The 15275-nt window shown below is 43.6% G+C and overlaps 1 protein-coding gene across 4 annotated transcripts in view; it reads left to right on the top strand.

Moving 5' to 3' along the window:
* The window catches only part of Col4a6 (collagen type IV alpha 6 chain), a 312614-nt gene that overhangs the window by 294563 nt on the left and 2776 nt on the right, over positions 1 to 15275 (top strand). For all 4 annotated transcript variants that reach the window (XM_031368791.1, XM_031368798.1, XM_031368795.1 and 1 more), the window contains 9 exons: positions 3229 to 3300; positions 3558 to 3683; positions 7217 to 7333; positions 7653 to 7814; positions 7966 to 8064; positions 9927 to 10073; positions 10516 to 10632; positions 12994 to 13185; positions 13880 to 14166. In XM_031368791.1, the coding sequence (XP_031224651.1) occupies positions 3229 to 3300; positions 3558 to 3683; positions 7217 to 7333; positions 7653 to 7814; positions 7966 to 8064; positions 9927 to 10073; positions 10516 to 10632; positions 12994 to 13185; positions 13880 to 14166 (1319 nt within the window). The remainder of the gene's footprint in view (positions 1 to 3228; positions 3301 to 3557; positions 3684 to 7216; positions 7334 to 7652; positions 7815 to 7965; positions 8065 to 9926; positions 10074 to 10515; positions 10633 to 12993; positions 13186 to 13879; positions 14167 to 15275) is intronic.

The raw sequence follows: 15275 nt of genomic DNA, 5'->3' as shown, positions 1-15275 counted from the left end.
CCTAATCTCTCACATCTTACTTACTATCTATATTTACTTACTCCTATCTATACATACTTACTCACTATATACTTACTCCTACTCTCTACATACTTACTCACTACTTCTTATACTACTTCTTCTCTCCATACTTACTATCTATACATACTTACTCCCTATTCTATATATCTTACTTACTATCTATATACTTACTCCTATCTATTACATCTTACTTACTCTCTATTCTTCCAGCCCCCAGCCCTTGTGGGTTAAATACTTTCCCAATCAGCATCGGCTATGTGGCAAAACATAATAGGCTACAAGAAATCATGCCAGCTTGCATCATAAACTAGAGGCACACAGCTTTTCCAACTAAGGCTTGTTTATCTCAATGCTCTCTGCTCTGGCCGGAGACCAGGTGTTCAATATGTATGTATAGGGTGGCAGCTGCTGCTCCCCACAGTGCCCCACCTGGGGATCCATGCCATATACAGTCACCAAACCCAGACACTAGTGTGTATGCCAACAAGTGCTTGCTGACAGGAGCCTGATATAGCTGTCTCCTGAGAGGCTCTGCCAGTGCCTGACTAATACAGAAGTAGAGGCTCACAACCATCCATTGGACTGAGCACAGGGTCCCCAATGAAGGAGGTAGAGAAAGGACACAAGGAACTGAAGGGGTTTGCAGCCCCATAGGATGAACAACAATATGAACCAACCAGTACCCCACCGGAGCTTCCAGGGACTACTAAACCACCAACCAAAGAGTACACATGGTGAGATTCATGGCTCCAGCTGTATATGTAGCACAGGATGACCTTGTCAGTCATCAATAGGAGGAGAGGCCCTTGGTCCTGTGAAGGCTTGATGCCCTAGTATAGGGGAATGCCAGGACAAGGAAGTGAGGTGGGTTGGTAAGCAGGGGAAGGGGGAGGGGAGAGGGTGTTTTCAGAGGGGAAACCAGGAAAGGGGATAACATTTGAAATGTAAATAAAGAAAATATTTTTTAAAAAAGAAAAGAAAAGGAAAGGAAAGGAAAGAAAGACAGGTGTAGAATGAGCTAGAGAGATGGCTCAGGGGTTAAGAGCACTTTTTTGCAGAGGATCTGAGTTTGATTTCTAGCACCCACATAATGACTCACAACTATCTATAACCCCAGTTCTAGATGATCCAGTTCCCTCTTCTAACTTCCATAGGCACCAGGCACTTGTATTGTACACAGGTATACTTGCAGAAAAAAATCTCATACACATAAAATTAAATAAATATCAAAAATTAATTGAAAAACCAGAGAGAAAGCAAGGTGAACAGTTATAAATCAGACTAGAAGAATGTCAGATTCACGAAGAAAGAATTAACAAGGAAGACATAGGTATCCATTACTAAAATGAAATCCCTGTGGTTGGTTACTTAGAAAGAAAATAAATTAACTTATAATTTTTGAAGCTGTAATTCCAAATGACATGGCGCTGGCTTTAAGGAGGAATAGCCCCTAACAATGTTACCTCATGGGAATGCCATCTACGTCACCTCATGGGGGGTGGCGTCATGGCAGATTATGACAGAGAGAGAGAGAGAGAGAGAGAGAGAAAGAGAGAGAGAGAGAGAGAGAGAGAGAGAGAGAGAGATCACAAGTCAACAGAAAGTCAAAGTAAGAGGTAGGGTGAGTCATAGTCTTCTGTACCAATTCATAATTTTGAGAGCTCAGGGTCCACGAGAATTATGTTATTCCTCCTTTGTGGAAAATCCCAGGGACCAACACAACTTTCACTAAGCCTCACCTATTAAAGATCCCACCACCTCCTAATATCATCAAAATGGGAGCTTTGGGGACCACATTAAAACCATATCCAAGTGTAATGGTTAATATTGTGAACTTGATAAGATCTAGAATCATGTAGGAGACAAGCTTTGTGGATACCGTTTAAGGGAAAATATGGATTAAGTTAGCCTTTGGATATGCCTGTGAGGAATTATGTAGATTGGGTGAAGTTGGGTAGACCCACCTTAACTGTGGGAGGTACCATTCCATTGGCTGGGGTCATAGACTGAATAAAGTCAGAGAAAGTGATCTGAGAGTCATCATTCAAGGCCATCTGTTTATGATTATGGATGCAATATAACCCCTGGCTTCCTCAAGTTCCTGCTTCCTTGATATGATAGAGGGTGCCCTCAAACTGCAAACCAAAATAAGACTTTCCTTTTTTTAAGCTGTTTATAAAGTATCTGATGATGGAAATGAGAAATGTCACTACGCTATGACGCCATAGCAGAAAGTTATTGCCCTAGCATATGTTGTCTTTCCCTGCTTTAATGGCAGAGCAGCAAGTTTCTAGAACCAGTTTCTGAGAGAAGGCAACTCAAGGGCCTGGCATTGCTACTCCTACATTCTATTAAAAATACCTAATATGGGTGGGAGTGGGGGGGCAAGGATGTAGTTCATTTGGTAGAGTGTTTGTCCAGCATACACAAGGCCCTTCTTCCTATGTTCACTTCCTAGCACTGCATAAAGCAGGAGTGATGACACACCTGAAATCTCTGCATTCTGGATGTAGATGCTGGAAGATGAGAAGTTCCAGATCACACCCACCTTCATAGAGAGTTGTAGGCATCCTGGGATACATGAGACTCTATCTCAAACAAACAAACAAACAAACAAACAGCAAAACCCAAGAATAACGGGAAGAGAAATGTATTTGGGCTTGTGATTTTCGAGGTTTTAGTCCACAGTCATCAGTTAGCTCCATTGTATCTGGGCCTGCGGTAAGGAAAGGCATCGTGATAGGGAGTGTATCGTAGAGCTGAGCTGCTCACCTCATGGCAATCAGGAAGCAGGAAGAGGCAGTACCACACACACACACAAAAATACCCCCTTTCACAGCATGGCTCCAATTAACTACTTCCTCCAATTGCACCCTGCTTTGTAAGTTCTTCTGCCACTCAACAATTCACTAATATTTTTAAGACAAAATTGAATTAATGCATTTCTAAAGTCAGGTTCATTGTAATTGAATAATTTCCTAAAGGCTCTAGGGAATAAACCTTCAATACTTGGGCTTTTGGGAGACATTTCAGATCCAAATCATATGAGCTAATTAACTCTCACCTTACTCTAAAAGCTGCAGTAGCCTTTATAAGAATCTTGAGAACCCAAGGTGCAGGGTGTATATTAGAAACTGGCTGTTCTTCTAGAGAGCATCGAGTAGGGTCTCGGTAGATAGAGCCATTTCTGATGTTTTCTCTCCTTAGGATTCCCTGGACTTCCTGGTTTACATGGACTGAATGGACTTCCAGGCACCAAGGGCACCCATGGCACTCCAGGTAAGGAAGGCCCTGAATGTCCAGGTTAAGGGAGTAAAGCTCTTCCAGAACTGGAAGGAGTTGGCCATGTGTTCTTGACTGTAGTATACCCCATATCCTGGGAGTTAGATCTCCTCACTTGTGTTCAATTGGAGAAGGAAAGAGGATGTTTTGCCTTTCTGTGGGAATGAGCTCTTCTTCTAGCCACAGGGAAGTCAACTAGGCCCAAGGGCTGTCTCCCTCTGAGCTCTGTCCCCTCCCTCTGCATTTCTTCCTAGGAGCCAGTATCACTGGTGTTCCTGGGCCGGCTGGCCTTCCTGGTCCCAAAGGGGAAAGGGGAGTGCCAGGAATTGTCATCGGAGATCCAGGGAAACAAGGCTCAAGGGGACAAAAAGGTGACCAAGGTAAGTGAGCCCAAGTCAGGACTTGCAGAAACTGAATGAGGCCTTGGCAGGGGATCAGGGTTTGGGATTGATTGGGGCCAAATGGTTTATAGGGTAGACTTGTGCTTGTCTTTACATCTTCGAGAGCCTAAGAACCCTTAATAATGACTGTGAAGAAAACAATGAAGGATATTCCTATGGCATCCTAGCAAAGAGTAGTGGGAGCACTCTACCAAGTGCCCCCTAGCCTCCAGTTCTCCCTAGCTCTTTCCAATTCAGCTCTGGACCACTTTTTCAGACTCGGCCAAAGTCAGGATGAATGCTTCTAAAGAGCACAGTTGGTCCGTTTAATGAGATCTTAGCTCTAATTTCTTTAGTGCTCCATACGGATGATAGAATCCACCGGGCACAAGAAACCCAGGATGGAGAGAACACGGGGTCTCCTGAGGCCAAGCCTACAGGCTGCACTCTACCAGGATAGGTTGTATTTTCATTAACCAAATTCCACCCCGAACTCAGCTTTCCACACTGCTTGAAGTTTTCCTGGGTGTCCCATTCTAGAACTTCTCTAAAATCATGACATCATTCTTCAGCTTCCTTGGCAGTGTTCTGGAGACTCACCTGTCTCCCACTATATATATAAAGCAGAAAATGAATGCAGTCAGTCAAGTTCCAGTTCTCCCTCTCACTGAGCTGTGTGACCCTAAGCAATGAAGTTATACACCTGTCTCTCAATGCCCATTGAACCAATGCCATTAGTTTTTTTTTTTCTTTCTGTAAAATGGACATAACAGAACTGTCTCACAGATTTTTCTGAGGACTCTGTGAACGGTAAGGTAATGTGAATCAAAGGGCATATCTCAGTGCCCAGCAAGTGCCCCAGAAACACTGGTCCTCATGCTACTGCACGCCACTTGGGAAGTGGTAACTGCAGTGTATTTGGAGCCTGAGGTCTCATCACATTTTCTGTTTACACAGTGTGTGTTTCCCAGGAACCACGGTCATACATTAATTCATTTCCTGCTGCAATTTGAATAGGGACAACTATTGTTTCTATGTTTAATCCTTCCTTTGGTCTGGGCAAACTTGTTCTTTTGGGGAATCCAGGAGCTTCTCCAGAGAAAGGCTCAAAGAAGGGTCTGAGCCTGCAAAGCAATTGTGGCTTCTTTCCCAAGACACAGAGAAAAGGGGACCAGATGGAAGCAGATGGCATTTCTTCATCTGTTTGTAAATCTTGACTGTGAATTTCTGGTTATCAAATTATTCAATTACTTTAGCTGACATAAAATTATAATTACAATTACAGTAAACAGCACACATCAAGATGGATATATTATAGAAACATAATTATGAAGGGCAACATGTCACAAGGGAATACTCTTGGTGTGGTTCTCTCATTAGATGTTCAAAATAAGCAAAACAACCAACATGCTGTCTAGGGATGCAAATATTCATGAAGAAATTATGATGAGAAGGAAGGAAGGAAGTGAACACAGAATTTGGGGGTGGTTCTCTGAGAGGAGAGGGCTGGAATCTATGGAGACTACACACATAATTACCAAGATAATGCCATCTTCGTTTTTCTTTAGTGGGACAATGAAGTACAGATGTGTTCATCATACCTAGATTATTCTTTACTGAAGCAATTTGTTTAAAAAGAATACAGCATGTGTTGTGCCCACCAGAGGAAACGGTCTGTGATTTGGTGGTGGAAGTGAAAGACTGAGCCTGAGAACACTCCATTCCCTGTGCTCACAATACCTTTCACTAAATGATTTACAATTATATTGTTGTTTTCATACTTGCATTAAATCTTCAGAGCCTACATTTATGTACTTAAAGTTTCTCAGGGTTTGGCACTGGAATGAGTTAGCAAAATGGTTATTTGGCATTTGCAGCTCCTCATTTAGAACATTTTAGTTTTAATAATAATAAAAAAAGACATACAAACAAGGGCTCACAAGATTGCTCAGTGGATAAAGTTACCTAAATTATAAGCCCACCAACCTGACTTTCACCACTAGAACCAAAGTAAAGGATAAAGGAGAGGCTCAACTCCACAGAGACACCCTCTAGACTCCACTCAAGTACTGTGGCACTCACATGCACAAACACACACAATAGTGATAAGCTGTTAAAAACATGAGATTTTGGCACTATTTCAGTTCAGATACAGAGAATGCACATCTTTTAAAAATTGACATGGTGGACTCTATGATTCTGTGAGCTGCCCATGCTTACTCCACTATATGGGGTTATATGGTATTTTGCTTATTTGTTTTGCATAATTTCAGCTGATATAAATACATATGTTTTCTATATGCACATGTACACATATAAACCTCTGTTCCCAAGAAAAAGCATGCAAAATATATCTTTCTTTTGGGTCCTTACTTCAATGAAAAAGAAAAGTACTTTAGAGAGTCATCCCGACAGCTGACAACACATGTAGCTTTTTTTGTGCTTATTCTTTTCCTAAACTTAAAAAGAGTTTTTTCTCAAAATCAACATTTTCATCTCTAGTTTTCCTTGTGATTCAAAGTATTAATGAGCTATTTTTAAACACCTCCTTTGGCTAATCTACCATCTTGTGTCACATAAACAGGATTTACCAGCTTTTAAAAGATGGATATAAGAAGGGAAATTGGGTAACGACATTTTTGGTTTTTTCCTTTCACACACAAAAAGGAATCTCAACCAATGGGTTTTTATCAGGCAGATTCCACTGAGCTTCCTTAATTGACTCTCCATCAGTTAACACATTTGTTCCATGCCTAGCATACAGCAAGAACTTTCACATGTGTATAGATAATTTTGGTGTTTCCCCTTCAAGATGATTATATATGTATTTAGCATAGACTATATAAATATATTGTCATTTGATGTAAGTTTTTGTTTTTAACATATAGTAGAATTTGTTAAACGAAACAAAAACATATAAAGTAATATGGAAGCCTGAGCAGAGAACGTAACTATATACCTTGGCCAAAGGGGGACAGATAGCTAGTGCAATGAGATATGTTCAATAGGCACTTAAGCAGTAATTCTACTAAGTCATCTACAAAAGCCTGGTTGTTGCTTTCCTAGATGTGCCTGAAGAGAGCAAGGAATCTTAGGACACACAGGAGAACCCATAATATTCTTGCTGCCTCCCTTCTGGATGGTCTGACCTCAGTCACACACTATCCATAACTTTTGGGCAGCATCAGACAGAACTGGCAGTTAGGAAAGTTTGATGAACTAGTGTGTTTAATAACAACACTTTGAGAACTTAACATTCCAGCTGCTCAGCCATGCTTTCTTTGACTTCTGATCTGGAGGAACAAACAGCCTAAAATATTTCCATCACTGGTGAAATTGGGGAGCTAGAAATTTCCACAGCTCTGTCCCAATTAAACGAGGCTCCAGCTGGAAAGGAAGAATCTGCACCTGATTTACTGTGGTCGGCTTGCTGGGAAGTTAGGAGTGGAAGACAGCCCTCTACTGGTGTCCTCTGGTCTTGCAACTCTCTCATGCCTTCCATTTTCTGAATGCACTTGGCCATTTCTTTGCAGGTTCCCCAGGTCTTCAAGGTCCTGCTGGTCCCCCTGGAGCCCCAGGCATCTCTTTGCCCTCAGTCATAGCAGGACAGCCTGGTGACCCTGGGCAGCCAGGCCTAGATGGAGAACGAGGTAAAAATAAGAAACCCCAAGCACAACTGGCCACCTTAACTTTGATTTAGGCAGATATGCTGTATATAATGCAGCCCTTTCCTTGTTGTTGGAAATGCATGCATCAGCTTGGCCTCAGTTTATTCCCTCCCATCAAGATTTGAGGGACTGGAACTGTCTGTATTTTGCTGAAGTGTTTTTGGAAAGTCTAGGCATGGGGGCTTCATGGACAGCAACAAAGGGACCTGTACTAGGAGTGGGCATTGGCTACCTAATTCCCTAGGCCTTCAACAGCTTCATATCTCTTTGCACCTCGTTACTTCTCCAATCTTATCCCTAGGCCGCCCAGGCCTTCCAGGTCATCCGGGTCTCCCTGGGCCATCCTCAGATCAAGGCGATCCTGGATATTCTGGCCTCCCTGGAATTCCAGGCCTTCAAGGGTCCAAGGGAAACCAAGGACTTCCAGGTTTCTCTGGCCTCTCTGGAGATCTAGGGCTAAAAGGTAAGTCTGTTCCACCAGCTTCAAGACCCATCAGTCACCACTGCACAGTCCAGTTGCCCTGAATAGGCTCACGGATGGTGCTTTTCCTGACCAGTCTCTCTCTGTCACCATCATATCAACACCTGACATGTTTTCCTTTGGCCCTTACTAGGCATGAGAGGGGAACCTGGCCTCATGGGGACTCCTGGCAAGATTGGGCCACCAGGAGACCCAGGATTTCCTGGGATGAAGGGGAAGGCAGGGCCAAGAGGTAAGTGCAGGGCAATTTCTGGGCCAAGCCTGAAATTCTGAACTCTGAAGTTGAGGTTCTTTTGGAAGCCATGTTGTCTACCACACCACAAAACCAACTAAGGCATCATGCTCCTAAACCCAGGAGGTAGTTTCTCTCCTTTGGAGATACCTCTGTGGCAATCTACTCCCAGAACTGAAGGTCCCTACTGCTTTGCTCCCATGGGTACCTGACCTCCCTCTGTATTACTTCTGCATTGCACCTAGACCATTAATTTCATTTTCTAAGATCAGAACAGAAACAAAATTCTCTCTATCCTGTAGCCAAATGTCAACTATTCCATCTATCAGCAGCCCCCGAGGGCTCTGTCTATGAGCATGCCTTGTATCTACTCACTCTCTATCAATTCTGCTGCTCCCTTGAGGTCTAAGCCATCAGAAGTTCTCATGTAGCACCCTTCCTCTCCCAACTATAATTATCTTACACATATAGTTGCCAACCAAAAGCAAACCATTCTATTCACGGCATAGAAAGGAACCATGGCCCACAAAATCATGTGTGACACCTCCCTCTTTATCTCATGCCAGCTCATGTCCCTTTTACTGTCCATTGGCATTTCAAATATTGTCCCAATTATCCTTTCTGTCCTCCTCCCCTTCCTACTAGTTCCCTTTCCCCTAATAGGTCCCTCCTCTGTTTTTATGCCGTGTACATATGTACCCTCGCATAACATGATGTTCTTTAATTGTATCAGTTTGCTTGTACATGATGTGCTTCACTTTTCATCCTGACTGAAGAATGTTCCTTCATGTATATGTGTCCTATTTTCTTTGTCCACTCATCTGTATGGATGCTTAGGCTGTTTCCAAACCTTGGCTATTGTGAATACTACAGGGATATACCTAAATGTGTAGGTATCTCTGGTATGCTGACTTGGAGTTCTGTCGGTATATTACTGGGAATGGTACAGCTGTATCATATGGCAATTCTAGTTTTAGGGGGTTTTAGGAGCCCCAATATTGATTTCCATGATACCTGCATTAGTTTACCTTCCTGTCAATACTGTATATGTCTTGTGTTGCTTGATTGCCCTTCAATTCTTTAAATGTCTCGCTTCTGATGTTTGAATAGTTTCAGTGTGACCATCACTGGTTAGAAGAAGCCACTGGTAGCTCTAAAGCAGACCCCTCTACCCAAACCACCCTCTGCTCCCTTCTTTGTCACTACATCACTTATTTCCTTCCCGGTCCTTCCTAAGATTTTAACAATGGAGTTAATGGTATTTGCCAAATTGTGCTTTGTTCATCTTTATCACTAGGCCATACTCCCTATAAAGGTCTATCACTGCTCTTGTTTCTCATCTCCCAGAATCTTGGTAGATAGTAAGGACCCAAGAATTATTTGATTAATGAATTAGTAAACAAGCTATTCTATTTGTAAAGTGGCCGACTTGGGTGGGTCTCTTAGGCTGGGATGCCAACTGCAACTCTGGAGTTGAATACATCTCTACAGTGTATTTGGTAGTGCATTCTGACCAGTGTGTAAGTAAATAACTGCTCCATCCCTGACCCAAAGCTCAGCCTACTATATTTGCAGCAGAGATTCCCGAACTGCTTTCTACCTAGTGAATACCATACTGGGCTATGGGGAGCCACAATAAAGTATGACTTGCGCCCTGCCTTACCCACAGGGACCCACCAAGTCACTAAGAAGGAGATGGGGAAAGAAGGTTCTATCAAGGGTTGTGTATTCTGTACTGGAGGCCTCAAGTGGGGATTGTGAGCACAAAAAAAGAAAGAAAATAGTTGGTGATTGCCAGGCAGACAGAAGGCTGCCTGTTTCTTCTCCAGTCTGACCAGTGCTGTTTCACTACCTGCCTTCAGGTGTTTCCGGTCCCCAGGGTGCTCCAGGACACACACCAATTGCTGAAGCTATGCAGGTTCCTCCAGGACCTTTGGGTCTGCCAGGCATTGATGGCATCCCAGGCCTTATAGGAGAGCCCGGGTCTCAAGGCTCTGTGGGTCTGCAAGGTAAGAATGACACCAGAGAAAGGGAACTCACTGGGAAGCTAAAAAGGCCTTGGTTGAGAGGCTGAAGCTACTGGCTTGGCACAGTTCTGGGAAAGTGACTTCATCCAACATTTCCCAAGCTACTTCCCAAAGCTCCCAAACTCTTTGCCAAGGAAAGGAAAAGCTAGAAAGCCAGTGGGGCAGTGGTTATACTTGTCTTCAGAGAACATGTGAGTCTCTCCCCTAGACAACTTTCCATTTCTAAAGTTTTGTTTGGAGTGAGTGACAAAGGAAAACACAAGGTAGTAGAGAAAGCAAAAGGCAGCAAATGTGGCTTCCAAGTCTTGGCTTTGCAACAATAAGAGTAAGTTGTTATTCTCCCTGTGACTTCACATGAGTTTGAGGAGACTCTGTGCCTTCCATATTGAGTGCTCCCCTACCCTGTGCGTTGTCTCTCTTATAGGTTCCAAAGGCCTATCTGGCATCCCTGGCAAGGATGGCCCCAGTGGGCTTCCAGGCCCATCTGGAATCCTTGGTGATCCCGGTATCCCAGGACTACAAGGACCTCCAGGATTTGAAGGTCAGGTTAACAAAACTTGGACACTTAGTCAACCATGTGGCAAATTTGCCACTATGAGGTGGTTCACAAGCTGAGTTCTAGTCTTGTTTAATGTTCTATTACTATGAAGAGACACCATGACCCAAGCAACTCTTATGAAAGGAAGCATACCAGGACTAGGGTATTGCTGTGACAGGCATGATCATGCTTTTGTTGAAGGAATATAGGAGACTTTGGGACTTTGGACTAGAAAAGTGATTGGATACATTAAGTAAGGTGTAATGAGCCATAATAACAGGAAGATGGAAGATAGTATTGAGGGCAATTTGAACTTGGGGGCCTGGCTGAAGAAGTTTTAGGGGGAAAGAATATTAGTAAGTAGTTCATATACCATTCTTGTGATATTTGGCAAAGACTGTGGCTGCTTTTTGCCCTTCCCATGACAACCTGCCTGAGACTGAACTGAAGAGTTTTGGATTAATGAGGTTCACAGAGGAAATTTCAAGATAACCTAGTATTGGCTGTGCTGTGTGGATTTGATAGCTCTTACACAGACCCACAATGAAAGGAGCAGGGGGAACCAAGGGAAAAGGAAAAATAAAGTGTACAGTTTGAGGAGAAAAGGAGTACCAGGAAATATTTTGTTGGAGCCAATTCTAGTGCTGAAGAAGATAAAAAAAAATATATTTTTAATCCTGCTGCTAAAATGAAATAAAGGAAGTGACATCAGGGCAAGACCCCACTTCTGGCACCATTTTATGTCTTTCTCACTGTTCTATTTCTGTGAAGAGACACCATGACAAAGGCAACTCTGATGAAAAGAAATAATTTAATTGGAGGATTACTTGCAGTTACAGAGGTTTAGTCCATTATCATCCTGAATGGAACATGGCAGCAGGCAGGTAGGCCCTGGAGCAATAGCTGAGAGATACATCCTGATCCAAAGGAAGATAGGCAGATCTATTATGATCTGTCATGCGCGCGCGCGCACACACACACACACACACACACACACACACACACACACACGGAGAGAAAGAGAAAGACCCTAAGTTGAGTATGGGCTTTTGAAACCTCCAAGCCTATCCCCAGTGACACACTTCCTCCAACAAGACCATAACTTCCTAATCCTTCGCAAGTAGTGACATTCCTGGTGACTATGTGTCTTAGTTAGGGTCTTCCTGCTGTGAACAACAGACACCATGACTAAGGCAAGTCTCATAAAGGAAACATTTAATTGGGACTGGCTTACAGATTCAGAGGTTCAGTCCATTATCATCAAGGCAGGAGCATGGCAGCATCCAGGCAGGCATGATGCAGAAGGAGCTGAGAATTCTACATCTTCATCTGAAGGCTGCTAGCAGAATACTGGCTTCCAGGCAGCTAGGATGAGGCTCTTAGAGCCCACACCCACAGTGACACACCTAGTCCAACAAGGCCACACCTACTACAAAAGGGCCACACCGTCTAATACTACCACTGCCTGGGCCAAGCATGTACAAACTATCACATTAAGCATTCTGCTATATGAGCCTATCACAGCCTTTCTAATTCAAACCATCACATTGTTCTTCTCTTCACACTGCACAGCCTCCAGCCTATGAAGGGAAGTCCTGCATGATTCAAGAAGGCAACAGACATCTCTACATCCTTATCTGGGTTCTCTTCCAGCTATCTATCTATCTATCTATCTATCTATCTATCTATCTATCTATCTATCTATCTATCTATCTATCTATCTATATCAGTGTCTTGTTGCATAGCCCAGCTTGCCCTCAAACTCACTATGTAAGCCAGGTTGGCTTCAAACTCTTGATTTCCTGACTTTGCTTTTCATGGCTTTCTGTCCTGTCCTGACATGGATAAAAGAATACAACAAATCACTTGTCTTTGGTATAGAATCCTTCTAAAGCTCAGTTGTAAAATGTTGCAGTACAATGGTCCTATCCACCATGGGAAAGAAAGGCAGATGAAGCTTTGCCCTTCTAATGCTAATGTTACTTATAATGCTTGTGATTCAGCAGCTAGTTATGTCCTGTGAGAGACTTCAAGGCTGGGCATGAAAAGGATAATGGATAAGTAAATGAATTCCACTCCATTTACTCTTAGAACAGAAGGCCAAGAGGCTGAAGAAGAGTAATGGATGGTGTGCTCTTTTAAAATGGGAACTATATAACTGGGCCCACATGACTTGGAGTTGTAACTCCATTTGCTTCTAGCTGTGGCAGCTCAGAACCTCATTTTCTTCAACTGTAGAATAGGGGATATCAGGATCAAGCGGTTGAACACAAGTATATGTTGCGCCTTACAAATGTTTAGCATCAATGAGTGGCTAGTGTTAGTATCATCTGCATCATACTTACTTATATGTTTTCTTCTTAGGAGCTCCAGGAAATCAGGGCCCCATTGGTCAGCCCGGGACACCTGGGCACAGTGTGAGAGTGGGCTACACACTAGTAAAACACAGTCAATCAGAACAGGTGCCACTGTGCCCCATTGGGATGAGCCGGCTCTGGGTGGGTTACAGCTTGCTGTTCGTGGAGGGGCAGGAGAAAGCTCATAACCAGGATCTGGGTAAGTACTGGCTTTGCCAGCTAGTCCCTGCTCCCTGTCCCTATAAGGATTGAGAACTGACCACTTTTCTTCTCACAGCCCTTTAGACCCATGGTTGGGAAATAGGCCACAGCTCTGGGGTCAAAGGGATTTTTATTCAAATGCTGGTCCTACTGCTTCAAAGCCACATGTCCTGGGTAAATTATTCAACCTCTCCAAGCTTTCATCCTCCCTTAATGGGACTAAGCTGTCTCTTCTATCTGTCACATCGAGTGGTGTAAAGTATTCATGAATCACCCAATGTAAAATATATTTAAGCCTTCATTAAGCATTAGTGATTAGTGATAACAATAGTAACATGACCTGCAGGGCAGTGACGATTACCCAAGGATTAATTGCATTAGCAGCAGGTGTGCTAACTCTTAGACTAGAATTCTGTCTATTAAATGTCGGGTTTTACAAAGCAGATTAATTAAGGAGTGATTATTCACTTTATCAAAAGATTCTCATCATTATTCAACTCCCCTGGTACCTCTATGATACAATTTGATCCTCAGACTCTAGCACCTACCAAAGTCACAGGACTGTGAGGAGAGAGCTGCACTGCTCTGAGCAAGCATTTAGATGGAAATTCACATCTTTGGCTACTCCAGAGCCTTGTGCCCCTGCCCTTTAGCCAGCACTTACCTGATTCTTGCCCATCTTATCTTCCCAGGATTTGCTGGCTCCTGCCTGCCCCGATTCAGCACCATGCCCTTCATCTACTGCAACATCAATGAAGTGTGCCACTATGCCAGACGCAATGACAAATCCTACTGGCTCTCCACTACTGCCCCAATTCCCATGATGCCTGTGGGCCAGACTCAGATTCCCCAGTATATCAGCCGCTGCTCTGTATGTGAGGCACCCTCACAAGCCATTGCTGTGCACAGCCAGGACATCACCATCCCACAGTGCCCTCTGGGATGGCACAGCCTCTGGATTGGATACTCCTTCCTCATGGTGAGGCCTTGAGCCATTTTGTCCCTCTCTGGAGAAACAGAAATAGAGATAGAGGGGAGGGGCAAAGAGCTCAGGGAAGGACCCTCCCTTTGATCCCAGGCTCAAGGGGACAAAGGATAGAAAATAGTTTAACAGGAAGAGAGATGAAGATGTGAATTACAATTTAGTGGTTGTGGTTGGGTGGCGGGGGGGAGTTAGATAGCAATTTGAACCTAGTGTTCTGGACTGAGAACCTGTATGTGTCACAGCCAAGGCCCTACTCTATGTGTCCTTCAGTGTTGCCACTACCAAGGGAAGACTAGAACTGTAATCTGCACAGATACTGAGGGAAATGCTGTCCTCAACTGAGGCCAGCATGTAATTGTACTAATCAGGGTGAGAATAACATTTACCACCTTGCTGTCTACCCTCCCAAATCTGTCTAACTCCTGCTATCTTTTTGTTCTCTCCTTTTAAAGATTGGCACAGAGGCATGCTGTGTCTGTATGGCCTTGTGAGCCTTTTGTTGCTTCTTCAATTTTTGTGGTGTGAAGGCATGCCGTGTGTCTAGGTAGGAAAGAGAACATCAGTAATCCAGAGGAGACAGTTCTGTAACTATCTGGGCAGCTTTCTTCAAATGAAATCAGGAGTAAGCAACTCCCAGGAAAAACTACAGTGTAAAGCTCACTGAAGTCCTTTGGTTGGGCAGAGCTTCACACTGACTCTCCAAAGACTCTGGTGTAATTGCTCCCATCCAAAACTGACATGTTTTCATAAGCCAGAGTCATCGGCAAAGTATCACTCTGAAAGTTAAGCAAACTGACAGCCTGCTAGCCACTTGCTGATGCAGATGTGCATAAAGCCTCTTGTTGGCCTCCTGTGCTTCCAGCTGACCTGAAGGCAGATGGCTGGGGTGTAGACAGGAGTTCTGGAGGTATAGTGACTAGAGACTGCCAGGACACCTGTGGCCTAGAAACTGAACTCCAAGGAAGCCCTCTGAAGTGAGGTCTGAGACATTTTAGATCAAACACACCCAAACCTTTCTTTAGTTGTCAGGTAGCAAACACTGTGTGTCACTCTAGAGGGTATGGCATGGGTTGAATATAGAAATAGTTCTAGGCAGTTTTAGG

This window comes from Mastomys coucha, chromosome X, assembly GCF_008632895.1.
Source record: "Mastomys coucha isolate ucsf_1 chromosome X, UCSF_Mcou_1, whole genome shotgun sequence".
Classification (NCBI taxonomy): Eukaryota; Metazoa; Chordata; class Mammalia; order Rodentia; family Muridae; genus Mastomys; species Mastomys coucha.
The sequence above is the reverse complement of the archived record's forward strand: the minus strand, read 5'-3'. Positions and strand labels throughout refer to the sequence as shown.